The sequence below is a fragment of the Chaetomium tenue genome, assembly GCF_020726465.1.
Source record: "Chaetomium tenue strain MPI-SDFR-AT-0079 chromosome Unknown F5144scaffold_5, whole genome shotgun sequence".
Taxonomy (NCBI): domain Eukaryota; kingdom Fungi; phylum Ascomycota; class Sordariomycetes; order Sordariales; family Chaetomiaceae; genus Chaetomium; species Chaetomium tenue.
The window spans coordinates 4,290,470-4,317,384 of record NW_027117333.1 but is presented as its reverse complement, the minus strand read 5'-3'; the positions used below and the strand labels follow the sequence as shown (position 1 = coordinate 4,317,384).

The window sequence follows — 26,915 nt, the reverse complement described above, 5'->3', positions numbered from 1 at the left end:
CAAGCGAATAAGGGGCTGAGATAACAGGGGGCGAGCTGAGAGATCTCCACTGCGTCAAGGACCAGGAGGCTGATTTACCTGACAAGCTCACAAGCTAACCTTTCTCGCCTGCTGGATTGGGTATTATGATTCAAGAGAGTGAGCTTGAACAACTGGAGACGCGTGCCAAACCGTCAAATCACAGAATGCCACCAGGCTTGCCATGCTCCCGCGCCGCCATGCGCCAGCCAGGGAGCAATCTCTTGGAAATGGGACTCGGGGTCCGAGATGGGCCGCCCGCCCCGCTCAAGAAAAGAACAGTGCAGACTGTTTGTTGACTGTTCATGCTCCCATTGGTAACCTTTGACCACAGCCCCCGCTGGTAGGGCTGGTCGAGGCCAGGGCCGCTCGGGAACGGCGGGAATGCCCGGCTGGCTTCCTGGGAAGCCTGGTGCGACCGTGGGAGTCCCGGCTGCATGGCACCAGGGCTCTCCATGGCCCTTGCATACTGTGGTATGAAAGTGCCAAGTCCATCGCCGTCCGGATTGTGACCCCAGGTGAAACTCTACATATGTGTTAAGGTGTTGCATAGGGAGAAAGCTTCACTGCGTCTGCAAATAATTCCCCAAGAGGAAGGGCAAATACACAATCAATAGATGCATAAGCAGGTACCCAACCGAGAAAAGTGCACATGGCCGCGGGTCAACTCTGCGAGAGCTCCTTGTTTTGGAAGGCAAGGTGTTGGCTGAGTCTTATGGCTTGTAGGGTTCAACACAGTTGTTCCCAAGGACATGAAATTAAGCAATGTGACCCAGCTCAAACACTGCCATTCCCCCGACAGAACATGGAGAACTAAGGGAGTTTGCTAGAGAATACAAGGCGGGATAAAAGCAGTAAGTTGTGTCAAGAATTCAGCCTTGTATTGCGTTCCGCAAACGGTACTGTTGATCCATCTGATCTGAGATGGTGGCAACAGGTTTGTGTATTCATCATTCACTGCACCGTGATACCATATCTACAACTAACCATGAGTTCATGTGGCTACCTGGCAGGTTAAGTTAGGCCACCGTGACCCGAACCTGCCTACCTACATATACTTACGCATTTTCCGTTCGTCGCCGCCCACTCCACTCCTCAATACCTACTGCGATACTGGAATCAACGAGCCTTGGACCTTTTGCTATTAATTATCTCGCGCACCATAATGGCAGAGAACACAGCCCCTTTCAACCCAGACCAACTGCCAGTTGAGCCTCCGGTTGACCACGCACGAACAAACCTCTTCCGGAAAGCCGGCACACTTGCAGTCCGGGCAGCCCGAGCTGCTTCTAACGCAGCGACCACCGGAACCATGGCGCTGGCCAGCTCTGTAATTAAAGCGATTTACCGCACCACAGGGATGCAGCCCCAGAACTACGCCCGAAAGCAGCGGTACATAAATCTACGCGACATAGAAGACCATATCTACGGCATCATCGAACATTTGAAACTAAAATATCTTTCTGGCTGGATCAAGACCAACAAAGAAGAGAACACGAACCGCAAGAGACGCAAAGTGGTGCTTCCCGAGCGGTTGGAAGAAAACGATATTATCGACCTGTTGGATGATGCATTCGCGCCCTCTTATGTGCGTGGTGGTGGTGAAGGAGCCACGGTGGATTGCAAGGAGACCCGGCGTATAACTCACGATCTCTTGGTAGACTTGGGCTCCCGTCGAGCAGGGGCTGGTCGGTAGCATCCCTTGGAAAACAGAGGCAGACCGTGACAATCCACAAGATTTGCTTTGTTTTACATCATGTGCCAAATTACTACCAGCGCTCACTGTAATATGACCATTTTTTGACCACATGATGGCCCTTTTCCAAGTCTCTCGCACTTCAATCCTGGTGCCCGGAACATGGGAGTGGTCCGAGTCAGTAGGGCGGTGGTATATAGAAGGCAGAGTCTGTTGTCGATGGCGCAGCTGCTTACATTAACTCTAAAAGGCAAGTGGATGGCAAGCAATATAAAAATGCGATACTAGGATCTATTAATAAGTGGTGGTCCTTTGAGGTCTATGGTCACAACACGCAGTGGTTACCAGTCCAGCCCAAGGTCAGTTCAAGCCCCATAAGGCCGCGGCACCAGGCCTGGCTCCTCGCTGTCTCGGCTCGACAGCATCTCCATGGCGCTGCCTCGTTTCCCACTTTCGGATGTCTCAAGATCGTCGACGTAGAAGACGCAGAAGATGGCCATGACGGCGGCCATGAGCACAGCATCGAAGATGTAGAGAAAGATCTCATGCGAAATGAGATAGCCCCTATTCCCCTGAAGGTATTCGACAACACGAAATATGCTCCGCACCAAGATTATGGCGCTAGCAACGTAGAGGACGGCTAGATGGCGTTTCCAGCGGACCAACGGCTGTTCCCTGACGGAGCTGCTGAACCGGCGGAATCGGGAGTGGAACACGACGGTGGTGGCGAGAAAGAAGCCGAACATGAATATCTGAATAAAGAGACCGACAATGATAATCTTCTCTCCGATGTCGTAGAGCTCCAGGGTGCCGGCCGCCTGAATGCCGCCACCACCAGCTTGCATGAGGAACGATAGGACGTCGCCAATAACGAAGATCTTGGTCATCCACTTGACGGGGATGATGGACGCCGACTCGGCGTGCAAAGCGCGGATCAACCGGCCGAGGATCATGTAGATGGAGGCCGCGTACAGGGCCGGTGCAATGAGAATGAGAATGGCCTGCATCACGAAACCGCCGATGGCCATGCTGTCGAAATGGGACCAGATTCGACCACAATACCCGACAACTTGAACTAAACCGGAGGCAGACACATACAGTTAGCGATTTCCAGAGCCACGGCCGAGGTGTGCTGGGTGTACGTACAGCAACCACCCACAGTGAAAGCGGTAAAGTAGAAGGAGCGGTGGCGGTATATAAGCCAGACGTGAAGCAACGTGAGGACCAAGAAGACGGCGACGGCAACGATGGCAGCGGGTAAGGACAGTTCATATCGGTACAAGGCAAAATCGAGGAGTTCGGCTCCTGATGCCGTCGAGTCTGCCATGTTGGTTGGTGGTCGGAAAATCGGGAAGGCGACAAGGTGAAGGGAAGGGTGAGGTCTAAGTTGCCAAAGAGTGACCAGGGCCCAGGGGCTAATGTCGAGACAATACTCCTTGATGGCCAAAGAAGAGGGAGGAGTCGTGGTGAGAATGAAGGAATCTTTAACTGAGACAGAGGCGAAGAAGCTGCCAGAGAAGTCAAAGTGCCGAAAAAGGAGCAACTGAGGGAGTGAATAATAGAAGAATAACTCCGGTTGTCGGAACGAAAGAGGTTTTCAGTAAAATATAAAAGTAGGAGACAAATATTTGGCCCACTGGGGGCATGGAATAGAGAGGCTGGAGGCAGGGCGAGACTCAGCCCGCGCTTGCGAAGCTGGTTCCCTTCTCCCTGGTTTCCATGCAGTATGCTTGCGGCCTGCCGAGGCGAGCCATGCTAACCATCCTTCCACCGCAGGTATCCGAGATATACGTCCAACTCTCGTATCTAAACGAGCCACGCAAGCCACCCCATGGACCTCTCTCGCCCCACCCTCGCTCCAGGGGCCCGGATACTGCCGAAGCCGTCCGTGGGAGTTGGCCAATGGAAAGGCTAGAAAGGTTAAAAAAGATGGAGCGAAACAAAAAAAGAGGAAGATTGATCTGCAGCTCTAAGATCGAGGCGATGCTCCTTTGGGCCCTGACTCTCCACTGTCTCCAGTCCCAAAGGAGTTGCAAGCCGTGCACATACGAAGTAGTTATGTATCATGTATCATTACATTCAATGGGGCCTGCGTATCCGCCGCATTTTGTTCGGACAAACCCGAGCCTTCAACGAGCCCCCTTTCTTCTCCCCCTAACCTACATGTACCCGTCCCAGGAAATTACTTTTCGGGCTGAAGTGACGTGACCGCACATGGCCAACGCCAAACGCAGAGCACATAACAAAAGCCGCATGGGTAAGACTTTTTGTCCTGACGTTTCCCAATTCCCGGTTTCCGGCATTCTTACGTGACGTAATTCCTCGCGGCGCAGTGGTGGGATTGTGGCAATAGAACCTACAATGGCTCATACAAACAGTACTCCCTACATTTGTTAACCAGCTTATATCGATTCTAGGCTGCAAGAACTGCAAGGCTCGGAAAATCAAGGTGAGCGAGCCTCCGGGCCGTGTTTGATGCACCATGCCGGAGACGGTGAGACGGACCGGCACTGACTGATACTCGGAATCGGTGGCTATCTCGGTGTAGTGCGACGAGAAAAAGCCCTCATGTTCAAACTGCACCCGGCGCCAGGTCGACTGCGACTTTTCCGTGGTCGGAACACCCCAGCCGGGTGTGTCTCCCACGGGTCTGAATATCACGGATCTGGAACTGCTCCATAATTACACCACCACCACATACCTTACTCTATCAGAAAGCCCAGTACGTCTGTTTTTTGTTTACTTTTTGTCTTGGCCCTTGCCTGCCATTTCAGCCTCAAAGTTGGTTGGATAGGTAATAGTGCGAGTGACTGGGAGACGGCGCCCTGGAGCTGACAACTTACTTACTGAATCCCTATTTCACTCAAACAGGTCATCCGAGAATTCTACCGAAATACAGTGGTGCAAGTGGGATTCGACTGCGACTACATTATGCGGGGCGTGTTAGCTCTGTCGGGCCTTCACCTCGCTCACCACCGCCAGCCTATGCGCGACCACTACCTCGCCGCCGCCATCCGCCACCACCAGGCCGCATCACAGGCCGCCATTCCCCTTGTGCTGGATGCAACGCCCGAGAACGCGCAGATGCTGTTCCTCTTTTCCGTCTTGACAACTTACTACGGTGCGCCATTCCGATAGCATGATCTAGTATTACAAAGTAATATATCCAAACTAACACAACAAGCATGTGCTCCCCATTCATAGCCCTAGGCTGGCCGCGCAAGTCCGAGGACACCCTCTTCCTTCAAGAAAACGCGGGCTTCCCAGACTGGGTGTACCTACTCCGCGGCACCAAGGGCTTCATCGAGCTGGCGGGGGTGCCGACCTCAGGCCCGCTGGCGCCGCTGTTCGCGCACTCGGTCGCCCGCTTCATGGTGCGCGAGGGGCCCCAGGCGGCCGACTCGTCCGGGCACGCCGCGTTGGCCGAGTTGGAGGAGGTCATGGCGCAGCGGCCGCTGGAGGACGAAGCGTTGAGGGGGGTCTATCTGCTGGCCATTGCCGAGCTGAAGAAATCCTTTGGTCAGGCCGAGGCGTGTGCGGGAAGATATGAGATGGCGGATGCTTTCGTCTGGGTGTTCCTGATGGCGGAAGACTTCCTGCCGCTGTTGCGAACGCCGACGCGGGAAGCGGTGGCCATCTTTGCGTTTTTCTGTGTGTTGCTGAAGAAGTTAGAGGGGCATTGGTGGATGCAAGGCTGGGGCGGACATCTCATAGCCCACGCGTACAACTTGTTAGACGACGAGGGCCGGCTGTGGATTCACTGGGCCGTGGAGGAGATTGGGTGGGTGCCGCCGTCAGCTACAGGACGATTGTGAGATGGCGTTGGAGTAAAGAATAGGGGGTGGAGGTCTTGGTAAGGAGACGCCATTCATGGCTGTATTATTAATGTCTCCAGTGGCTCTATAGGTATATGTAGATTACATTGTATTACCCTAAATGTAGGTATCTCTTCCCCCCTATTTCCCATATTTCTGCTCCATGACCAGGGTGTGTCCACTCTCCACTCCCTCCCTCACTTTCTCGACTGTACAATGGTGACCTTGGAACCCCCTTTCACAGTCACAGTTGTGCCATTGACAACAGAACCATTCATTGTGAACTTGGACTGGGCCGCCGGAACCAACAACGGCGATGGAAGAGTGACTGTCCCCGTGGTGCCAGCAGGGGCTTCGACAGACATGGTGAGGAGGGTTCCACAGAACTTCCAGTTTACACGGACAGCACCGAGAGGCGTGGGAACCTCGCCCTGAGCAGAGCTTAGACCAAGAGTCTGCGGGGCAACCGCCCACTCGCCCCAGCCGGGTTTGGTGGGCTGGGCACCGAGCACAAAACGACTCAGCTCGGCCGTCGGGCCCGCGGCCCATGCGTGGCACAGACTCGTGTGGGCTCCAAACGCGGGACGGCCGGACGCGTCCAGCGTCTCCCAGAAACAGCCAGTGTAGTTGGCGTGGTTGACGTTTGCCATGGGCGCCCACAGCGAGTCGAGCAGCCCCCGAGCGGCGCTGGCGTCCTGTGAGGCCAGCGCCGCGCGGAGATGGTATGCCGAGGCGTAGGGGCTGATGTACCGCTGGAAGCCGTGCTGGGTGACGCCGGGGGAGAAAGCCAGGGGGCCCTTGGGCGTGGCAAGTTCTCTTGAGAGAGTCGACAAGATGGTTTGGGACGAGTGTGACGGGTCCACGTTGACGTGAGCAAGAATGGCGATGGCGTTGGAGTCCTGGCCGAACCCGTCCCTGATGTCTTCCGAGTAGACATACGCCCTCAGCTCGTCACTCCAGAGGTGCTCATCAATGGCTGCTCGGAGCGCGGTGAGGCGGCCCTCATACACGGAAACGTCCACACCGGAGTCGGCCAAGAGACCCATCGTCTCTTGGAGCGCGTAGGCGTAGAGGACGTTGAACTTGGTGACGACTCCGGACTGGGCCGGGTCGTAATAATTCCAATCTCCACCGAAGCTGGCGTCGCTAAGGTTGAACAGACCGCTGGGCAGCGTTTGCGAGTGCGACCAGTCGAGCATCCTTACGATCCTAGGTGCCCATTCCGAGGCCAATACCAGGTCTCCCGTGTGCATGTACGTCTGAGAGACAGCCGTGAGCAAGTTCCACGAGTATCCGATGAGGCCTGTAATGTTAACACCCAGGGGAGTCGAAAGCGGCTTCTGCTGGATCTTGACAGTGGGCGTGAAAAAGCCGGGCGCGGCCTGGACGGATGCAAACAGGTCAAGAGCACCTTCGACGAACTCCAGCCCATGAGTGGAAACCAAGGCGGCAGAACCGGCAACGTCAAGGTCGCCAGCGTATGCGATACGGTCCCGGCGCGAGCCGTCGACAGAGACAGGGAGGGGGTTCGTACCCAGCAGGAAATCGTCGAAGCAGCTCTTGTCAGTCAGGGGGTGCTGATAAGTGACAGAGCCCGTGGGGTCGGTTGCGACGAGGTCTTTAAAGACGGCCTTGTGACCAAAGGAAGCACCAAGACCGTAAGAGCCGTAGAACTTGGAGTACTGGGTAAACTTGAGCACCAGTCCGCTGTTGATGTGGATGGCGATATCGGTCGTTGCAACCTCGACGTGTACCGAGTGCCAACTGTCCAGCGCAAGGGTCACGTTCGACGGCACCGTAGCCCTAGTGAGCTCGGTGTCCTCGGCAGTCGATCCGAGGTAGGCCGCGACAGCTCTTGCTTCCACATCAACAGAGATGTAGATTGCCGAGTTGAGAGTGTCAGACAACACGCTGAAGCCGAAGCCTCCGATTAGCGGCTTGACTTTGAATTCGAGGTTGTAGGCCGTGCTGGTGACGGCAACCAGCCCTGAGTTGGCCTGGGGTGCAAGACTGTCGATTACGGCACCCTCGCTGGTGATCTCCCAGAACTCAGGGGCAGAATGTTGGGGGATTTCGGTCAGCTGGATGGTCCTAGCACCGACCGCCCAGATGCCCGTCAAGGAGCTGTCGGAGCTCCTGAACGACCCAGGCAGCTTGCCGATAGGAGTCGTATGGGTGGTTGGGATCACGCCGACCTTCCGCAGCGTCAGCTCGCCGGGCGACGAGAAATTTAGCTTCTGGTATCGGAAGCCCCCCTGGACATGGCGATGGGTAAACTGGCCGGGGGCATCGATGTAGTAACGGTTGATGCGGTACGTATCCATGGCTGCCGCTAACGGGATTGGACCGTCACCCTGATGGTGTGGGCGATCAACAATTAGCTCTCTGCTCAGGAGGCACGTGTGGGGAGATGGTAATAAGGGACATAGCGTACCATGTACGAGTCCAACCCGGCCTTGGTTTCCGAGTAAGTGATCTCGAGAACGAGTGCCTCACCCGTGGCGCTCACAACTTCGAACGACGGGATACCCTCTACGTTGGCACCGTAATCGAGAACACGAATGCCGCCCTCTGTCGTACTGGAAGATAGGACGATCGGCCCATCCTGTGCCGTGATCAACCGAGAGTCCGTCTGGGGTGGGTGCGGATGTCTTGGGGTAACCGCGGCGCCTGCAACGGCTGCTAGGCCCAAGGAGATCAACCTGATCATATCGTGTCCGAGTTGATACCGCAGTTAAGACACGGGTGAGGTGGGAGAGGGGGAAGTTACTAGGATAGCAAGGTAGAGGCTGGGGATGAACGACGCATGCCGCCACTGACGTTATGGAACCGGGAAAGAGACGATTTAAGTATGTCGGCGTATCCGCAGTTTGGATCACGGGTGTCCTCGGCATCGCCTGTTGCCAAGTCAAAGAGGTATGGAGATTTGAAGTCTCCTGGAAGTGCAGATCCGCAATCCAGTATCATCCACGTCATTCCCAAGTCAGACTTCATGTAAATAAACCATGCCATGGTCAAGCGATGGACCAACGGTTTCAATCATCGCACCGGGCCGAGCTATACGAACAGAACCGAGCTAGAATTGGGCATGTTGTTGTTCGGGGTGATCCTTGCGGGCACATTGCTGTACTACCCGTGTATTGTCCGCGTATTGCGTAACTTGCTGGACGATGGGCTTGGGGCAGTAAGGTAGTCGTCAAGATGTTCAGGGGTAGGGTATGCGGAAGGGGCCGAGGAGTGAGTAAGGGATAAAGTATGAAACTCCACAGCGGGTATGTTGACGATTTGCATTGCACCGAGCCGTACGCCGCATCAATAACACGAGACACAATTTTAGCGGCGGAGGTATGTGGCGGAGCCCCCGTGTGTCATGCAAGGGCACCCTCGCTCAGGTGGGTTTTGTTGTGGGTTTCGTTTAGATTCGTTTAGTCGTATTCTTTCCGATTCTTACTCGGAGCCCATCGGTCGTGGTCTTGGGAAAACAAAAGGCAAGAGCCTTGCTCGTCCGATAGGGTCTTGACTCGCAGCCTGCCACTACTGCAGTGCACCAAAGCAGGTGGGTTTCGTTGTGAGTGACCCGACATGTTTTCTAGAAGGGATGAGGAAAGAAGGAGACACCATCTGCTTCGCCAGGTAAGCAGCAGGCAAAGCCAACGCTGGGTTGTTCCCCAACCCGGAGCAGGTGAGTGAGAGGGTGTCACCTTCCATCTGCTCTTGCGTGCCATGTTCGGTCAGGTGGTAGGTGGTACATGCCCGGGCGTGGACTGCCATCTGTTTCATCTGCGATTCTGCGTTGGTGGCCAAGGAAACTGCGAATGTAAACTCGCCCAAGGCAGGTTCTACCGGTGACTCCAAGCCATGGTCATGTTAGCCACGCATTTGGAGAGACCCCCTTGTCCCTCTTGACTTGAACAGCGTGTGTGTAGAACGGACATGGCGGTTCGAGGAAGGCCCTGAGCCGGCGGTAAAACGAGAAGCTCCTTCCAGATTGGCTGGCACAGGAAGGTTCAGAGAGAGAAATATGCAGGGAAGCTCCATGCCACTCGATGGTTGTTTCCCTTGAGTCTTGTGTGTGTTTGACACGGTAACTGGTGTCATGTCGGCGAGTGCCATGCCGGTGGGTTGACTCCTCCTTCCCAGGAACTTCAAGCCTCGAAGCTACCAGTTTGGGCCACAGCTGTATTGCACTAATCTTGTGGACAAGATCAGGAGGGGCCCTTGGGATATGGGCGGGGAACCTGAGACTGAGCTGGCAGGCGTCGCACCTCTTAGCAGCAACCTGGAACATGCGCCCATAGTAAAGTAACTTGACAAGACAGGAGCACAGCATGTGGCTGATGACCATAGTTGCAAGCGCTTTCTGGCAGCGTGCATCCTCAATGAAGATTTGATAGGAGATGGAAAGTGAAGCAAGGGAACTATCCCTGGCGCAATTGTCGCGTAAATCTAGACTACCATGACTGCAATGAAGCGATGATCATGGAAGGCAATGAAGACAAAAGTCAATGCTGCTCTGTCACTTGACCGCTTGTAATGGAATGGTCGGTGGTGGATGGGCTTGCATTGGCAGCATCTTGCGAGAGGGGAGAAAGGTCCGTGTCGCTGCTCGAAGTTTCTGTGGTGTGCAGCAGATGATGTGCAACAGGGGAGGAGAAAAGTCATGATGAGCAAGAAGAGAAAGAGATTGAGCTGAGGGAAGTGAGGGGCTAGGCCGCTGAGGAAGCGATCTGTGGTTGTGGTCAAGTGTCATGGAACTCCAGAACAAAACCACCAGTGACCAAGTACAACACCATCATAGCCAGACAGGCTCAGACAGAGAAGAGACTCTGCTCATCCATCGCCAGCTCTAAGGAGCAGCTCCTGACGTACCCTCATGGAAGAAGATGTTAAAAGGGGTAGTAGAGCGGATGATTTTTACATAGAAAGTCATGGGCTGGACTAACAGAAGAGCCAGATCGGTACTTGGGCCTCTGAATCACTTGGAGAACCGGAGAATAGATGACGCGATGCAGTTAACAGGGCTGGGAAAGACCAGAGAAGATCGTGACTGTCAAACCTATCAAGCAGCGGTGCCTTCCTAGCTCTGAGTGCGTTCCTGAGGCGCACAACCACGTCATTATCACGTGTAGTCGCCTTTTATCTCAGGCCTGAGTCACTGCAGGATCCAATACCAGGTACAGTGAACTTGGAGCAACGGCAGATCCAGGTGGGACATCAGAGAAAGTCGGTCATACATGCCCTCCCCCCTTACCCCTGACTGAGAATCAACATCACTCAAGTGAGAAAGGCCACTCCCATGCAACCAACATCAATCAGAGTGATCACACAAGGGTGCAACTGTCTTCTGTGCTTGGAGTCTCTCGAAATTGTTGAGCATTCACGGCAACAATGCCAAAAACGCGTCTCATCAATGGACTCCTGAATGCTTTATCACCAGGCATTCACAACAGCACAGCACACGTGTGCAATTGCTTCGAAACTGGCATTCACAGTACCTTTGACCAAAGGGAAAGGCCGCCCAACCTCCATGATTGTTTTCACATCACACTCCAAGTCACCGATCTGAAACCAATTTGCCTTTCCTGGCCCACCACACTCCAAGTCAATTACTCCTTCAGCACCATAAAGCAGCAAAACTGGTGTCTCAATTGCCACATTAATTTCCCCTTACACTTGATGGCAGCGACAAGTCCCACCATCTTCAACTCCTCTCCCACCCCAACGGCATAGCCATCCCCATCTGCCCAGGCATGGTCTCGACGAACCCATTCTTCGCATACAGCCTCCGCCCGGGAGCATCAGCAAAAAGTGTGACATAGGTTCCTGTCCCGTCTTGCGGCGCATGCGTTTTGATGTATTCCATCAGATGCTTCAGCACGGTGTCCCCCAGCCCCTTGCGCTGGTGTTCTGGCAGGACTGCCATGTCGGCGATGTGGAAATACCAACCACCGTCCCCTATGATGCGGCCCATAGCAACAATAATCTCTTCACTTTCAGTGCTGGTGTTGTTGGTGCTGTTTTTGGCGCTGTTGTCGGCGTCGGCGCCGGTGGGAGAGAAGGTGATATAACACCCGTACCAACTGTTATGGGCAATGGGGGCGGCCTGGGCGGGTGTTTTCGGGTGCAAGCCTGATGCAGCACGGAGGTGGATGTAAACTGGGATTGGCGGGTAGCCGGAGTGGATGGTGTAGCCCTCTGGGAGACCGACCTCCGGTAGGAGCGGGGCCGGAGCGGCATCAGGGGCCGCAGCGGAAGCCATGTTGATTGATGATTGGGCTTGAATAGTTAAGGCGGTAAATGTAATTTCTTCGGAGCCAAGAACACAGACCGAGTCTTCACATAAAAAGGGGTAGACCATGAGATTTTATTATAAGTGCGAGTTATACTTGGTAGTTATGCTCGTCTGCGTCACGCCAGCGCAGAAGCCGAGTCCGGCTCCGAGCGGCTCCGAGTTAAGTGGGCTTCCCGGACCCAGTTGCCGAAATGGGCAGGTCGACGCCGGGGACGGTCCACTTAGCGCCGGCCTCAGCCAACAGGAATAAAACCGACCGGCTTGAGGTTCTCAAAGGCCAGGCAGACACTGGTTCTTCTCAGTAGGACCCAGTCGACATCAGTAGAGAGAAAAGATACATGGTTAGTGCTTACAATGCATCAAGCCGCGCCGCCTAGTTGTACATACATTCGCTATGTACCACCAATACCATGCACTCACCATGCACTCGGGGTAAAGAAATAAACCGAACCTGTCTCCCTATATCATATACATTCTAACTTTTAGAAGGTTGAATCCACGAGGCTGTTGGTCACATAATACACAACTGTAAGCAAGATCGGGAGCAGAAATGACATCTCGGTGTTTAATTCGGTCATGTGTAAAAAGGAGAAGACGAATGCAAAGCCTCCCTTAGATCCTTCCTTTGTACCACATACGCGACAGAGACACCGAGCGTGGCTATACGTGGCTATATACTCGGATCGTCGAATCCAACCAGCCGCCACCACTCGCATTCCACACCAACTACAGTGATTCGTCAGGCTGAAATGTCAGATTGAAAATGCCCAAACTCTGCGCCACAGCACCGCCAACAAGGCCGATCATCCCCACCTTGATGCTGTTAAAGTGACGAAATGCCCATGTATTAAGCGTTCCCGGCTTCCTCTGGGCAGACATTCCACTCAACCCCATAACCCTAGAACCATCCTGAGATGCGCCATGTCGTCCTCCGGCGCGCCCCTCCCAGCTCCCCCGGCATATGTCGAGGTTGACAATGACACAAACCTCTCCTCCGCCTTTGAGAAACTTTCCCTGTCCAAGAGCCCTTCGGACCCATCACCCGAAACATGTCTTGCCCAGCTCAAGTTGCTATTTGCGATCCAGGGGATGAAAGAGGATGTGGGATATATGGATGGTCTGTGGGGCCTATGGGATAGCCGTGCTGGGCCTCTTGATCAGTCAGTGCAGAGTGTGGAGGGTAAAATGCAGGACCAGCAACTCCAAATCCTCAGTCAGCTTCGAGAGAAGCGCTGGGCTTTGTTTGTTGCCAGAGCGGTGGAGAGATACAGAGCATGGTGGAGACTGTTTGGGGGAAGGCCGCTTCGCGAAGATGACATGATGGTACAGAATTCAACCGCCTACGTGGAGTTCCCAGGCTCTGCAGGCTCCGAGGGAATCGAGTGGAGAGAGGAAATGTTGCCGCCACTTGGTCTGTACCGCCCACACTACATGTATTGATGTGAAGGTGTCTCGCTGACCTGCATAGATGTCTTGATGGTCTGGCACACGCACATGCTTAACCCCCGGGCCTTTCTCGAAGACTGCATGCTAGCCGGCCTACGTGGCTTTTGGTCAACCGGCATGCCATGGCGGCTCATCAATACTGCCATCACCACCTCCTTTGCCTACAACGTTACTCCCGCCTGCAAGACGTCTTGGGCGGCTCTCACCGGTTTGGCTTGGTCAAACGCTGACGACCCCCTAACCATTACCCTCCCCTGTCCCCGATGCACCACCAACCTCCAGATTCCCTGGACAACCTGCTCCAACCCACCCGGCTACCCCTTCGACGGCATCCCGGACCTCACCGGCACCGGCTACGGCGACGGAATGTCACGGTTATGGCCGCATGCAGCCGGCCGGCGGGGTACGCTGGCAGTACCCCGGTCCAATCACTGCGTACGAACGCGCAGCCAATGAAGGAACAGCCCTGTTGCTCATAAAGGGCCGTGCCAAGGGAATGAGCAGGTGCTCATTCTGCTCGTTAAGGGAACTGTGAGCACCCTGAGCATCCTGTGCTCAGGATGCTCAGAGCTGAGGCCCTGAGCACTCTGAGCACCCTTAGATAGCTAGTATATAGCCACTCGTTCTGGAGAGCTCTGGGAGTTCTCCAGTTAGCAATCACAACTACAGTTCGCTACAAGCTCACAAGCCTACTGTTGAGACAAGTCTATTGTTGTGCACCCTTTGGCTGCACCGAACCTAAGCATCCTAGAGAGATTACCTTCAACGAAGCTGAACCCTAACAGGATAGGATCCTGGAGTAGGTTCGTCACACGGAAACCTACAACACCGCTGCGGCACTTGCCAAACCACGCTCAACAAACCTCTCCTATGCGTGGCCAAATTCACCAACGACGCCAATTGTCTCCTCAACCCTACAATCAACCGCCCCATGCCCGGAACCCTCCTCGACCTGCGCAGCGGGAAACCCCCTTTGTCACCCTCAGCCACATCGTGGAGCGCCAGCCCGCCAGCCACGTTCCCCAACCGGCTCCTCAAGAAACGCAACGATAACCCCAGAATGCAAGTGACCGGACTGGTCCTCAGCAGCACGCAGCCCACCATGAACGACGTGCGAGAGAAAGTCGAGAAGATGGTGCGGCGGAACGGCTCGGGGGCTGGCTCGGGCGTCTACATTCGCAAAATGATGGCCCGGTACTGGGATAACCACAGCCCCTTTGCGCTGGATCTGTGCTCGGCCATCATGAGGCAGGGGGTGTTTGTGGAGAAGATGCACAAGATCGACTGGCTGCATAGTCCCGCAGCGAGGGCCACCATGGAACGGCTGGTGGCGAAATATCACCGCTTTTTTGATATCATGGCCAAATACCCGCACAGCGTCGCAGTCCCTACACTGGATGTGGACCTGGCCTGGCATACGCACCAGCTCAGCCCGGGGGCGTATTACCAGTATTCGGTGGCCAAGACGGAGAAGTTCATTGACCATGACGACAAGATCGACGAGGATGCCCTCAGTGCGCATATTGCCTGGACGAGTAAAACGTACCGGGACATGTACGGGGAGGTGTACAGCGAGTGTACATGCTGGTATTGCGAGGCGGTCCGGACAGCCGTGATCAATCCGATCGGCAGGCTGCTTGGTATTTCGACCCAGGAACAAGGTACTTGATCCCCTTTCCATTTGTCTCGGGGACATGGACTAACACACCTGGCGACTTTTAGTCGCGGAGAATTTCCATGCTTCCGGACAAGCCCGTCTCCATCCCCCCGACAAATCGGCTCACATCTCGTCGCACAACGCAGTCAAGACGGCCCCGGACCTGACTATTGCCAAACCACGTAGGGAGGTCGTGGAACGTAGGATTGCCGAGCGGCATCGGAGGCGGATCGATGAGTCGTACGAAAAGGCCCGGAAACGTGCAGAGCTGAAGGGGAGGACGATCCCCCCCAAGGGTGAGTATTACACCCACTGGGGATTCCCATATGCGTACTACGGCCCCTACATATCCCCAGTCTGGTACACGCCAGGGTTGTATGATGGGGATTCCCCCGGTCAGATGGCCGGTTGTGGAGAGGGGGCGAGCGGGGCTTGTGCGGCCGGGACGTGTGGAGGGACGGTTGCGTCAAGGGGATGTGGTAGTTCGGGGGCGGGGGGAGGAGCGGATGGGGGCAGCAGTGGTGGAGGTTGTGGGAGTGGTGGAGGCTCGGGTGGTGGAGGTGGTTGCGGTGGCGGCGGAGGCGGCGGAGGTGGCGGATGCTAGGCTATGTAGTCCATGGGGAGATTGAGAGCGTTTCTAGTTGTATAAGAAGGGGTTGGAGATCAATACATTAGGAGTATACACGAGTTATCGAAAAGAAAGGGGGGAAAGGGGGCGTACTACTATTACCATTAACCCCAAATCGAAAAGAAAAACATGAGCTGCAGCCTGCATCCAGCACGATGCGTTCTTCATTTTCCTCTTGCCGCCGCTCTTTTATCCGACTAGAACAGTCCCATCGTCGCCGAAGATAAGCGGCGTCCTGGCAGGAACGGGCTTCTTGTACGATGCTCGCAACAAGTCGTTATCCAGACGAATATACTCCTCGTACACCTCACTCCCGATGAACTCGGTCTCGTCGGCGTTCACACGGGAGTGGACCACGATGTGTTGGCCCATCTCTTTCATCGCCTTGGTAGCTGCGGCGATACTCAAATGCCGGTAATCGTCGGAATCGCTATCGTGGATGCCAATTCTATGGCTTGGAGGTCAGTTTAGGCAGATTCCAAGAAACAAACTTGAGATATGGAGTCTCGGACTGCTTACAAGATGGTTGCAAATTCAAAGATAGGTAACTGTTGGCTCCTTCTTTGCTCATTCACCTGTACCATACCGATAGCCGCGACATACTCGGTGAAGCGACGAGTTTCCGACTTTCTAGGTCTGATTTGGTTATTGAGCCAACGGAGGGAAAAGTCAGGCCAAAGCTGGGGTGGTGGTACTTGGCTGGATGGAGAGGCCATATTTCTGACAGAGAGCCCGGTGAGAGATCACTGATCAGGACCGAAATGGATCATAGATCAGACTTGTGAGTGATGTTAAAGCAAGAGACAAGCTCAGGTGCTAACAGTTGGGAATGCAATATAGAGGAGGGGTAATGTGGGGGTTGCTGCTGTGAGTAATTCTGAGAGCCTGCAGTGAAACCGGTAGCTGCCTAATTCGTAAACAACCCCAAGTCCCGAATCACCGCCCTCAAAACCCCGGATCATCCCACCACTCTCCATCCCCATCCTCGTCCCCATCCGCATCCCCAGTCCCAGTCCCAGGCGACCCAAGCCTCGTCACAGGAACAGAGTCCCAAAGCCCACCATCACTTCCCACGTACGAGTAAGCCGGCCCCCCATACCCATATCCATGCCCAGTATACCCCGATGACCCACCACGCTGGGCAGCCCCCGTGATCTGACGCTGGGGCGTATGCGGCACCCTGCGGGGCGGCAAACGGCTACGAGGCTGCGAATGGGCGAAGGCCCGGTCAGTGTCGGGCTCGTAGGCGGTCGTGTCGGCAGTCGTGAAGACGAAGGCGCGCGAGAGGGTGGGGGATGGGCGCAGGCGGAAGGGGTTTGAGGTCGGGCTGCCGTGTTGGGACGTCAGAGCGGGGACGGGGCGCGGGCGGAAAAGGGGCGGGGTGCGGAGGTGTCGGGTGGCGAGCACCGGAGAAGGGCGCAGCCGGAAGGTCCGAGAGGGAGACGGGCTGCGGCGCGTAGTGGAGATGCGCGCGGCGCGGGGTGCCGCCGGCGAGGGTTCGGTCGAATGGTTGTTCGCCCCCGTGGGCTGGGAGTACCAACTGCTTGGGGACGGGCGGCCGGTTTGGTAGCGCTGAATGGTAGAGGTGGAGGCGGAGGAGTCGTCCTGCATCAAGGGGTGGGGGGAGGCGGTGGTGGTGCGGTGCTCATACCGCGGGAGCGTGCTGGAAGGGGTGGTGCTGCCGTACCTTCCTTCGTAGGCGAACGGGGAGCCGAGAGTGGAGGAGGGGGTCGGGGTGTGCCCGCCTACCGCTGGGCTGATGTCGTTGGAGGGGGACCCCAAGGCCGGCGTCGCGGTAGGCGCTGTCAGGCTCGTTCCAAGTGCGTGTTGAAGGCCATCGTGGGCTAGGTTGACACGAACACCATTGTGGCGCTCCCAGGGTCGAACGGTATCGCCCATTGTTTCGAGGTGAACGAGTAGGTTTTGTGGTTTGCTGGAGAGAAAGGTTGTGAGCGACTGGGCTCGACTTGATGCGAAAATTCCAGAATTTTAAAAAGTACTGGTCGCGCTGCGGAGGATACTTATACACACTGTCTTCTCTACACTGTTGACCAACCCCATAGTTAATACCAGGCACTTGAGGGATGTTGGCGACTTACAGGCGGGTACCGCTGTTCCTTGGTGTTGGCGAGGGTTCTTTTTGAACGTGATGGTGAAACCTCCACTAGAGTATTCTCAGAGAAACTAACATTTGTTCATGCATGTGTGTCTGAGTTAGGGAATCAAAACGTGGCGTAGAGCAAGATTCTAAAGTCATTGTCAAGGCTTTCGTTGAGTTAATATCCAACAGATAGGTCAATACATGAGATGAGTTACAAAGCAACATATAGACTACAAGTCAATAAGGACCGCACAGCAAGCAGCTTGACTGAGTGTGGAGGGTTCGGTCGAACCACAAAGTATTGCTCATTATGAAAGGCAGTTAGTATCATACATGCTTCCGAATTACAGCCATGCTACTAATTACAGAGCCACGAGTTGGCGCGTTGGCACAAATCTAAATCAAGAGTCCCAAAAGAAGGAAATCCAAACACCCAAGGAGAGGGCTAGAGATGAGCATGGGTAGGCTAAGCATAGGTTTGGTCTGCCAAACAACTTCGGTTTCCAAAAGTCTTCTACATTAATTACCCAAAGTCTAACCTTTCCAAGATATTAAGCTGCCAGTCTATATGAGCAAACGCCGCCGATGAACCCCCATTTTGTCTAACCCAGCCATGCAATGATGAAACCAATCTCCAATACCCCTACTCATTAGAACCAGATCCACAACCAAAAGTGAATTTCCAATACATGACCAGTGGTTACCCCCTGAGATAGGTAGGCCCACCGGCGTAGATCTCCTTCTTGAACTCCATAACTCCGGACTGATGCATGGGAAAGCAAAGCCAAGCCCGGTCTGAAAACGCTCCCAATCCCGAAGTATCTCACCAGGCGGCGCGAACCGTCACCCTTTTGCTCTACCCAACGCCTCTCTGTGAGACTCAAATACCGGACCAAGCAATCGAGTCCTCTAGGGAGAGTAATTGCCTTGGTTCTACCGTAATGCAAGAGCCAGCGAGCTCCTCGACGAACGGCCGCACCCCCACGCATCGAAATCAAACCGTGCCGCCCTCGTCGGCGTAGGCGAAAGGAACTCTCGCGTTCTCCTTGCCGAGAAGACGGGCGAGACGGCACGGGGCCGCGGGGAGAGGGGGTATGTCCAACTTTTGGGAGGCCCGGGCCTCGACCAACTAGATTCTCGGGATTGAAGCTGCATGCCGTGTTGCCTGTGTACATCATCTTCGTCATCCGTCATCGCATCCAGTTCCATTGTCAAGGCTAGCGGTCCTTCCAGAAGAAGAAGTCCATCCCGGTTAGATGCAGGCCAAGTCTGGTCAGGGTGGAACGAATCTTCTGCCATGTAGGCTGGATGATGGCGCGGGTACGGAGGAGGCGGTGGTGGGGTTGGTCGGAACCCGAATTCCCTTCGCTCGCCTCGGGGCGGAAGGAGCCGAGGGGAAGACCTGCGCGGCGGCAAATCCTCCATCCGAAGAAGCTGAATAGGCTCCTCGGCGTCTGACTCATAATCCCCGTCGCTGGCCGAGACGTACGGAGATTCCCAATCCTCGGCCTTGCCACGCCACACCTCACAGACCGAGGTGGCAACAGAACGATAGCCCTGCTCCGTGGTTGCCATGCTAGTACTGCTGATGACGGTTCTTGGGCGGCGCGGGGAGGGAGCTGGCCTTTCGCGCTCGTTTCCACGTTCGTGTTCCGGTGGTGGCGTCGCCTGCTGCAGTAGCTCGCGATGACGTTCCAGTTGCTTTTCAGGGATCTGTTCTTGGAATGACGGAGCTCCCCTCAGCAGAAGACGGCGGGGGTAATCGTAGTTGCTGTTATAGTTCAGAGAGTGCTCGTCACTTCCCTCCTCGCTGTCGTGATCACGGTCACCGTATTCGAGTTGTCGCTGGGGAAGGTGTGATTCGCCATGCCGGGGCCACGAAGACGAGTACTCCGGCTGGGAGTTGTCGTTCCATGCTGAACTGCGAGCAACCGTTGATGCCGGCTCCGAAATGGGGTCGTAGCGCGGACGGTGCGCATTCAACCCCGACTCCCCAGAGTCGGATTGGAAACCTTTGACCTCGGACCCGGAAGATTTATCTGCCGCTCAGTGTCAGTTTGTTCCTCGAAGCAAGTTGTGATTTATCTCGGGGATAGGCTTACTCTCGTGTGTTTCGTGTGTGTGGTGGTGGTGGTGGTGGCGTCTGTGAGATTTGGGATGCTTGGGTGACTCTTTGGAAGAATGGCGAGGCGGTCTCGGTGGTAGTCGTTTCCCTAACGAAGATCTATCCCGGGAGCCCGAGGGCGAACAATCCTCCGAGTCTCGCACTCGCCTCGTGTCGGAGGTCGATGACCTCCGTAGGAGTCTGTGTTCTCTCAGGATGATTGTTGGTCTCGGAGCATCGTCTGGGTAGTCTTCGATATAGGGGGTCTGCACACGCCGGGTCTTGCTCTCGGTGGTCTTCTTCTTGTCAACCTTGTGGTGGTCTTTGGCGTCACATCCCGAGGTAACCCCGGCCCCAGACGGCCGGGGTTTTGTTGAGCGCCTCCGCCGTGCTCGTTCCTCCTCGGTGTCGGTGTCCTCTTCAAACACGGTGATTTCGTCTTCATCCTCCGCTCGACCTGCTCCACACGTGCATTTGGCGAGTCCGCGTTGCTTGGGCTTGGGCGACCTCTTTCTTCTGGGGCTTCTCCCCTTTGTGCTCCTCCTTTCGGTGGCCTTCTGTCCTTCGTAGACGTAGGCAATGATCACACTATCACCTGAATCGTAGTCGGTGGTAGTGGTGGTAGCACTCGGGTCGTCGTGGGTGTCCATGTTGTCTGATCTTCTCTTGCAGCGCAGCTGCTACACCTTGGGGGATGACGAAAAGACTTTCAAACATCGGGAGGGAGGTGATTGCGAGAAGAGCCTCGAAGACCGTCATGGGGGGCAGTCCGTCTGACAGAAGGGGGAGAAAATAAAACCCCCACGAGGAGAGGAGACAGGTAAAATACACTGAGAAGGGCATCTCTTGGAACATCTGTGTGGAACCTAACCCAAGTGGCAAAGATACAAAAAAAAACAATGACCGAGAATGGGGTGGGAAACTTGCCAAATAAGAGAGAAGAGCATTTGTGGCTTTGTGCGTATGGGCTGCATCGGTTTGGCTAAGGCACAACTTAATCAATCTGGCCGTCGTGGCAGATGCAAAAAGCCATTTCGTGGCTTCGGTTCGGTTTGGGCCGCAGGGCAAAGAAAACTTCCAGGGCTGGCCGTGAAGCGGGAGGGCGAGCCTGGAGTGACCCGATTTGCGGGTTCTGTTTGAAGGGTGTGCAGCGTGCTTGCCTCATTCTCTCCGAATCTCTCGGGCAACCACGTGGTGAGCCAAATCAGGCACCTCGGGCAGGAAAGCGCTTGCGTTTCTCATAGGTCAAGGCAGTAAGGCAGGAACGATTCGCTGTGGGTTTGCCATCACTCAACTCAGGTTCGGGTCTGGGCCCGAGTGATGCCAGATGGCGACGGTTTCGAGACACTGCAGTGACTGCTGCATCTTGACGTGGATCGGCCTGATGTTGCCTCCACGCTGAGACTCCCGCGCTTCCGTGCTTCCGCGCCGCAGACTACAAATTACATGAGAGGAACTAATCGGCGAATGATCTATCATGTTTTTATTTAGGGCAAAAAAAAAGGAATTTTCTGAACTTACTTTGCTCACCTGCGGCCCAACGGCGGTTGCGGCCCGAAGCCAAAGGATGCAACAATGGACGTTCCTTGACTGAACCCCCCAAACTTGAAGCACTCTCTAGGTTTACCTTGTCTTGCGACCGAAATGGCAAAAGAATTTTATTGTTACAATCTACCGTGCCCTGGAATTATTGTTGAATCATCGTCACGGTTCACTCTCATAACCCTCGTAGCCGTCAATGACCTTGCCGTCCGGGTCTGTCGTACCCACATACACGTACAAGAGAGACACCTTGGGCCTCTGTCTCGACTTCCGCGGCCGCTCACCGTTAGCTGAACGGGACCGATCCCGCGGGGTGCGTGGCGTTGTGCGAGGGTCTGGCGGATAGTTGTAACCTGGCGCGTAATCATCAAACCCTCCTCCTCCACTTGGAGGCGGCATGGTTCGGGGCAAATCGTAGTGATAGTTAACGCCCGCTTCTCTCCCATCGCGATTTAGCTCAGCCCGAGCTTGCCCGAACCTATCGTCGAATTCGCCATAAGCTGGGCCACCCACACCGGCATACATATCCCTGCTTACGCGACTATACCTGCCTATGCGACGGCGCATCCGTTCGTAAAGCCCGTCGTTGGAGCGACTCGGCCCGGGATGGTCATCGCCCCTTGAAGGACTGCGGCGGCGGGTATTTCGACCAGCGCGAGGTGTACGGCCCTTAGGGTCCGCCTCATGAGGCCTATATTGATTCCGACCACGGCCCCGATCCCGGTCCTCATACTGGCTAGCGCCGTAGGGAGGTTGCCTGAAAGGGTTGTATGTCATTTTGTTCGAGAATCTTGAAGCGGTCGATTCTCCATAGTCCCACGGACTTACGTTGAACATGTAGAGCGGGTTTAAATATGACGACTAATACTGCCCGTGATCGCTTTGAGTCCATACGATGAGAACAGAATGGAAACGGCGGAACAATGTGATTTTGGGATGCTCAAGCGGAACTGTTCGGTGGGTATAAAGCCGATGACTGGGGACAAAGAAAAATACATAGCCGTTGTATTCTACAAAACCAAAAGAAAAGAAAAAAAAGATCAAGAAAAAAGAAAAAAAGAGTGAGCGTCTGACCCGAGTTAGCGGGTCCCTTTCCCTTTCCGTTTCCGTGGTCCGTCAGTGACCACTCCTTTCCCCTCGGTCTCAACATCGGAAATATCCTTCTCCACTTCGACAAGGTCGCTCGAACTTCTGCTGGCGCTGTCGTCAATGCTCTCAACTTTGACGTCGGGGAGGTTTCGCCGTCCTAGAGCTTCCTGTACCAGCCGTTTTCCCTCGTCCAATTCCCCGTTAGAAGCCCCGCAGGCCATGCACTTCCACATGCCCAGCTCAGATAGTGACTTTGTTCCAGGCGGTGCCTGGCCGTTGACCAAGCGGCAGCTGGAACACATGAGGACAATCCTATTTTTGGCAGCCGTCTCGTCCTCGCCTAAGAGAGTATCCAATATGCGGTCGTACCAGTGCGATTCGGCAGGGGGAGCCATTGCGGCGGGCGGGTATTGCATGAAAGCAGGGGCCGGTTTCCCGTCAAACGCATTGGGCGCAAATTCGGCTGATGCATCCATGTCGGATTGCCCGGTCTGTTGCTGAGACGGGGTACCGAGCCTGCTGTGCGGCCTGGATTGGGGAGTGCCGGGACGGGGCATGGGAGGCCGTTGAATGTTGGCCGTGGGCGGGGGTGGCATGTTCGTGCGCTGGGGCATTCCCGAGTGCTTCGCCTTCGATCGTCCTTCGTTGTCTTGCTCCGCAGTGTCACTTCCGTCGGTTGTCTTCTTCCCCCTTTTCTGTTTGTTCTCGGTCTCGCCGTACTTCTCTAGCAGCTCCAGGGTCGAATCGTACTTTGTCGCGTCCTTCAATTTTTGGATAGTCTTGGCGCGCTCCGTCTGATATTCCTTGAGTCGCAGGGTCCGCCTCTGAATGCGGTAGTCGAAGAAGGCCGTGACGGCAGCGCGAACAAGGGTGATGAGAACCGGACCGCCCGCGATGCCCGTCCATTCCCAAGCTCCCATATATCTCCATCCCACGACCAGTACCAAAACGATGCCATAGACTAAGTATGCGAAGCCGAGGTAGAGCGAGCAAAGGAGTTTGATCCGTCTCGATTTCGCCCGGTCCTGGTCGAGCCGCGTTTGGGTGGTTGTAATCTTGGCGGAGAGAGCGGAAAGTGCCTTCTCGAACGATGCCGGGGAGGAGTCATCTTTCTGCACAAGATGAGCATGGTTAGAGGGGCTACTGGGTGTTAAATCTGTGATTCTTGAGTACTCACCCCCCACGGCCAAAAAGAAACCATTGTTGTAGAAGCCAAAGAGTGTCGCCTACGATGGGCAATGAGCGTCAGAAAAAGAAAAAAAAGAAGGAGTTGTTTGCCTTGCCAGAAACAACTGGCCGGCAGAGGTTTCAGTTGTTTTGGGATGAGAGCTTGTGTTGTGTTGCAGCTTGCCTCCGGCCTTCCCCAGCCACAAGAGGTGTGTGAACAGCAGCAAAGAGGACAAGGAAGCCCAGGAGCTTGTGTACGGTGACCTCATGGCTGCCTATAACGATAATCTTATAGATAGTTAATCTTACTATGTAGTTCTCTTTTGCTCAATGCATAAATGGGTGCCACTTTTCTATCCACTCGGAGCACCTGAGTAACGCCGCAATGTCTCTTAACTAAACACAAGTAAATATGGAAGGCATGTAGTGTTTTGTATCTTCCGAGTATTTCAATATCTACCTGGGTATTCCGCATCAACAAAGGCCGGGGCTATTCTGTACAGGTTGATGTATGTATGTATCGAGTAGGTTCTGAGAGTCAATTAATCGGGGTTTCTTACCCCATACCCCTGTCCCCACATGGCTGTTGCCGGCGGCAGTGTCACAGCCCGGGTCAGGGGTACGTATTCTGGGGTTGTGCAAGGCTGCTGTCGCACACGCGAAGTGCGGCGCAGAGAGCCGAAACGACAACTATCCACTCGAGATTGAGCAGAAGGATGGCGATGCTGATCCGAAAAGGGAGTGGAACTTGAACCTTTGTGTGTCACTCAAAACCTTCTATTTTTTTTTGGAAGTTCCTCAGGCTATTTTACTGCTTGGGACAGTGGTGATTCTCTCTTTTGCCATTCAAGGGGAGAGAGGTGCTTGGTGTTGCTGCTTGGTGTCCACCCTCGCCGCAGCAACCGAACCCGCGCGCTCGTCTCAAGCGGGCGCCGACTATTCCAGGCTGTCGCTGGGTTGTTATAATTTATAACCATGTTCCAGGTGCGTACAAACTCGCAATATCGATGGGTGGAGTCCGGGCGAGGAAAATTGACAATGGCCGTGACAGCGACTCAAGGGCGCAATCGATCGCACCATCGCCGAGGAGCAAGCAAGGCAAAGAGCAGGTCTCGAAGCTACCGGGCCTGCGTCAACACCAGGAAGCGCCCCACGCCGATCCCGATCGTCAAGCACCGCGGGGACTCAATCCCCCGCCCGGCGCCCTCGGCCGACCAAGAAAGCTAGTCAAGACATCACGTCGAGAGATGCGAACGGCGAAGGGGCCAATCCTGATCCCGCTGTATTCGAGGCCGCCTTTGTCATCGACGATATGGACGACTCGACCGTTCCCTCAAGAGTAGCGACACCATCCTCGGCGGACAATGAAACGGGGGCTGGTATTTCCAGGAGAGCTACACCGCAGCCTGGGGCTGGCGCTCCTCTCAATGGGGCAGCTGACCCCTTAGCAGCTGGCGACAATGGGGAAGCCAACAAGGCCGGCGCGGAACCCGCAACTGCGGTCGGCCCAGCCGGTGCCCATGCGCCATCCGAGTTGCCGCCAGATGTGCGAGCCCGACTGCGGAAGCTGGAAAAGCTAGAGAAGACTTACCCAGGTTTGTATGCCGTTGGCTTTGCGACGCATGTTTCTAGTGCTGATTCTCTTCAGAACTCCTTCGATCATACCGTATTGCGCACAGTCGGGCGACATCCATAGAACCGTTCGAGAAGGCCCTCAAGGAGAACACCCCGCTCACCTCTATCAAGGACCCCGAAGCCCTGGTCGAGTACTTGAATCAGATCAACCTGAAAGGCGACATGGTGATGGGAGAGCTCAAGCGCGTCACCGCCGAAAAGGATGACTACAAGAAAAAGGCGGAGGAGTCTAGTCTGGCGCTGGGGGCCTTGAAGGAGGAACTCGCTGCCCTGAAGACCGCTCAGTCGGAGAAGGCCCTCGCGTCAAAGTCGGACGATGCGGCACATGCCACCGAGGCGGGGCCCATGAAGATGGAGGATAAATCGCCAACAGATGCAGGGGCGGAAGGCAAAGACGGGGAGAACTTCTTTTCGTATGACGACGAGATTCCTCAACTGCAGGCCGAGATCCGCAAAAAGTCGGAAGAGGTGGAACAGCTCCAGGCTGAAGTCAAAACGTTGACGGATGAACTTTCTCTCGCCAAGGAGAACAGCGCTGGCCTTGTCGAGAGCCTTGAGAATACAGCCAGGGAATTAAGCGAAGCGAAAGACGCCGTCGCAGTAAAGGCCTCTGTCGAAACACAATTAGAGGCTAGGAACATGGAGATCTCGACGCTCACCGAACGCCTCGATAAGGCACAAACGAAGCTGAAGGATCTCGAGGTGCAAGCCGAAAAGGCCAAGGGCGAGGCAGCCGCGACGATCAAGGAGAAGACTACACAGCTTACCACCTCTACTTCTCGAAACAAGGAACTGGAAACCGACCTGAAGAAGGCCGGGGAGGCCAAGTCTTCCCTCGACCAGAAGATCAAGACCCTCACTTCGGAAATCGAGGCATTGAAGAAGACCAAGGCCCAGGATGAATCCAAGATCGGCGAGCTCAACAAGAAAATCCAATCCGCACAGACAGTGGTCGCTCCATCGGCAACCCCGACGCCAGCTCAGGCGAGTGGCCTTGCGCCCCCGTCAGGTGGTGGTGGCGGTGGTGGTGGTGGTGGCGGTGGTGGTGGTGGTGGTGGTAAGAAGAGGAATAAGAAAAAGAAGAAGGGCGGCGCGTCTACCGCGGCTACCGCAGTAGAACCCGCCCCGAGCGAGGCGTCAACAACCGATCAACGGCCCGCATCGCCGGAGGAAGGCTCAACAAGCGAGGAACTTCAAGCGGAGTTGAGTCGTCTGCAGGAAGAACTGGCAGACAAGGACCAACGGATTGAGAAGCTATCAAAACAACGCAAGACGGAAGAAGACCTGCGCGAGGAGATTGAGAACCTCCAAGAGAATTTGATGGTAATTGGCCAGGATCACGTCGAGGCAAAGGAGAGGATCAAGGAGTTCGAAGCCGAGAAGAAGGCATTGCAAGAGCGTATCTCAGAGCTCGAGAAGGAGGCCGAATTTTCAGCAGCAGCAGCCAAGGACAGCAGCGAACTTCAAATCGAACACGAGTCTTTGAAGGAAGAGTTTGAGAACCTCAACATGAAGTCCTCAACACTACAGTCTGATCTGGCTGCCGCGCAACAGCTAGCTCAGACTCGGTACAAAGATCTCACCTCGCTTAGAGAAGTCCTCCAGAAAGCCCAACCCGAACTGAAGAGCCTGCGGCAAGACTCGGCCGCACTCAAGACCACACGGGAAGAACTAACAGCGAAGAACACCGAGTTACGTAACCTCGAAAAGCGCGAGAAGGAGCTG

At 55.1% G+C, this 26,915-nt stretch overlaps 9 protein-coding genes across 9 annotated transcripts; 2 read left to right on the top strand and 7 right to left on the bottom strand.

Annotated features, from left to right (window-relative positions):
- Positions 1–1,973: 1,973 nt before the first annotated feature.
- On the bottom strand, positions 1,974–3,237 carry F5144DRAFT_324156 (RTA1 like protein-domain-containing protein). Its single transcript, XM_066784074.1, has 2 exons — positions 2,861–3,237; positions 1,974–2,789 (listed from the first exon to the last, which is right to left on the bottom strand). Exons 1-2 carry the CDS (start codon positions 3,039–3,041, stop codon positions 2,080–2,082), a joined length of 891 nt encoding a protein of 296 aa, XP_066642153.1. The 5' UTR covers positions 3,042–3,237; the 3' UTR covers positions 1,974–2,079.
- A 228-nt stretch (positions 3,238–3,465) lies between these two features.
- F5144DRAFT_580082 (uncharacterized protein) lies at positions 3,466–5,668 on the top strand. The gene is made up of 5 exons (XM_066789351.1): positions 3,466–3,971; positions 4,132–4,163; positions 4,263–4,436; positions 4,586–4,835; positions 4,919–5,668. Exons 1-5 carry the CDS (start codon positions 3,929–3,931, stop codon positions 5,527–5,529), a joined length of 1,110 nt encoding a protein of 369 aa, XP_066642152.1. The 5' UTR covers positions 3,466–3,928; the 3' UTR covers positions 5,530–5,668.
- Positions 5,669–5,726: 58 nt separating this feature from the next.
- On the bottom strand, positions 5,727–8,239 carry F5144DRAFT_655375 (Six-hairpin glycosidase-like protein; the record flags this gene model as incomplete). Its single annotated transcript, XM_066793124.1, has 2 exons — positions 5,727–7,883; positions 7,964–8,239. 2 exons carry the CDS (start codon positions 8,237–8,239, stop codon positions 5,727–5,729), a joined length of 2,433 nt encoding a protein of 810 aa, XP_066642151.1.
- Positions 8,240–10,925: 2,686 nt separating this feature from the next.
- F5144DRAFT_580078 (uncharacterized protein) lies at positions 10,926–11,882 on the bottom strand. Its single transcript, XM_066789350.1, has one exon. It carries the CDS (start codon positions 11,786–11,788, stop codon positions 11,231–11,233), a length of 558 nt encoding a protein of 185 aa, XP_066642150.1. The 5' UTR covers positions 11,789–11,882; the 3' UTR covers positions 10,926–11,230.
- Positions 11,883–12,700: 818 nt separating this feature from the next.
- Positions 12,701–15,528, top strand: F5144DRAFT_537475 (uncharacterized protein; the record flags this gene model as incomplete). Its single annotated transcript, XM_066787076.1, has 4 exons — positions 12,701–13,232; positions 13,290–13,670; positions 14,071–14,928; positions 14,990–15,528. The coding sequence occupies exons 1-4, from the start codon at positions 12,743–12,745 to the stop codon at positions 15,526–15,528; spliced, it is 2,268 nt and encodes a 755-aa protein (XP_066642149.1). The 5' UTR covers positions 12,701–12,742.
- Positions 15,529–15,741: 213 nt separating this feature from the next.
- Positions 15,742–17,451, bottom strand: F5144DRAFT_493911 (uncharacterized protein; the record flags this gene model as incomplete). The annotated part of the gene is made up of 3 exons (XM_066786007.1): positions 15,742–16,000; positions 16,156–16,272; positions 16,577–17,451. The coding sequence occupies 3 exons, from the start codon at positions 17,449–17,451 to the stop codon at positions 15,742–15,744; spliced, it is 1,251 nt and encodes a 416-aa protein (XP_066642148.1).
- A 946-nt stretch (positions 17,452–18,397) lies between these two features.
- Positions 18,398–20,536, bottom strand: F5144DRAFT_324045 (uncharacterized protein). Its single transcript, XM_066784073.1, has 2 exons — positions 19,756–20,536; positions 18,398–19,692 (listed from the first exon to the last, which is right to left on the bottom strand). The coding sequence occupies exons 1-2, from the start codon at positions 20,405–20,407 to the stop codon at positions 18,587–18,589; spliced, it is 1,758 nt and encodes a 585-aa protein (XP_066642147.1). The 5' UTR covers positions 20,408–20,536; the 3' UTR covers positions 18,398–18,586.
- Positions 20,537–21,461: 925 nt separating this feature from the next.
- On the bottom strand, positions 21,462–22,076 carry F5144DRAFT_492820 (uncharacterized protein; the record flags this gene model as incomplete). The annotated part of the gene is made up of 1 exon (XM_066785943.1): positions 21,462–22,076. The coding sequence occupies one exon, from the start codon at positions 22,074–22,076 to the stop codon at positions 21,462–21,464; it is 615 nt and encodes a 204-aa protein (XP_066642146.1).
- A 302-nt stretch (positions 22,077–22,378) lies between these two features.
- Positions 22,379–23,589, bottom strand: F5144DRAFT_604890 (uncharacterized protein; the record flags this gene model as incomplete). The annotated part of the gene is made up of 2 exons (XM_066791383.1): positions 22,379–23,500; positions 23,566–23,589. The coding sequence occupies 2 exons, from the start codon at positions 23,587–23,589 to the stop codon at positions 22,379–22,381; spliced, it is 1,146 nt and encodes a 381-aa protein (XP_066642145.1).
- Between the last annotated feature and the right edge of the window lie 3,326 nt (positions 23,590–26,915).

What these genes read in the sequence shown, in the direction of transcription:
- F5144DRAFT_324156 (XM_066784074.1), bottom strand. Translation starts at nt 3,041, where the DNA reads ATGGCAGACTCGACGGCATCAGGAGCCGAACTCCTCGATTTTGCCTTG. An exon ending in TTTCACTGTGGGTGGTTGCT is followed by an intron (nt 2,790 to 2,860) that starts GTACGTACACCC and finishes CCTCCGGTTTAG; the next exon opens with TTCAAGTTGTCGGGTATTGT.
- F5144DRAFT_580082 (XM_066789351.1), top strand. Translation starts at nt 3,929, where the DNA reads ATGGCCAACGCCAAACGCAGAGCACATAACAAAAGCCGCATGG. An exon ending in ACATAACAAAAGCCGCATGG is followed by an intron (nt 3,972 to 4,131) that starts GTAAGACTTTTT and finishes TATCGATTCTAG; the next exon opens with GCTGCAAGAACTGCAAGGCT. An exon ending in TTACTCTATCAGAAAGCCCA is followed by an intron (nt 4,437 to 4,585) that starts GTACGTCTGTTT and finishes TCACTCAAACAG; the next exon opens with GTCATCCGAGAATTCTACCG.
- F5144DRAFT_580078 (XM_066789350.1), bottom strand. Translation starts at nt 11,788, where the DNA reads ATGGCTTCCGCTGCGGCCCCTGATGCCGCTCCGGCCCCGCTCCTACCG.
- F5144DRAFT_324045 (XM_066784073.1), bottom strand. Translation starts at nt 20,407, where the DNA reads ATGGACACCCACGACGACCCGAGTGCTACCACCACTACCACCGACTAC. An exon ending in CACACACGAAACACACGAGA is followed by an intron (nt 19,693 to 19,755) that starts GTAAGCCTATCC and finishes ACTGAGCGGCAG; the next exon opens with ATAAATCTTCCGGGTCCGAG.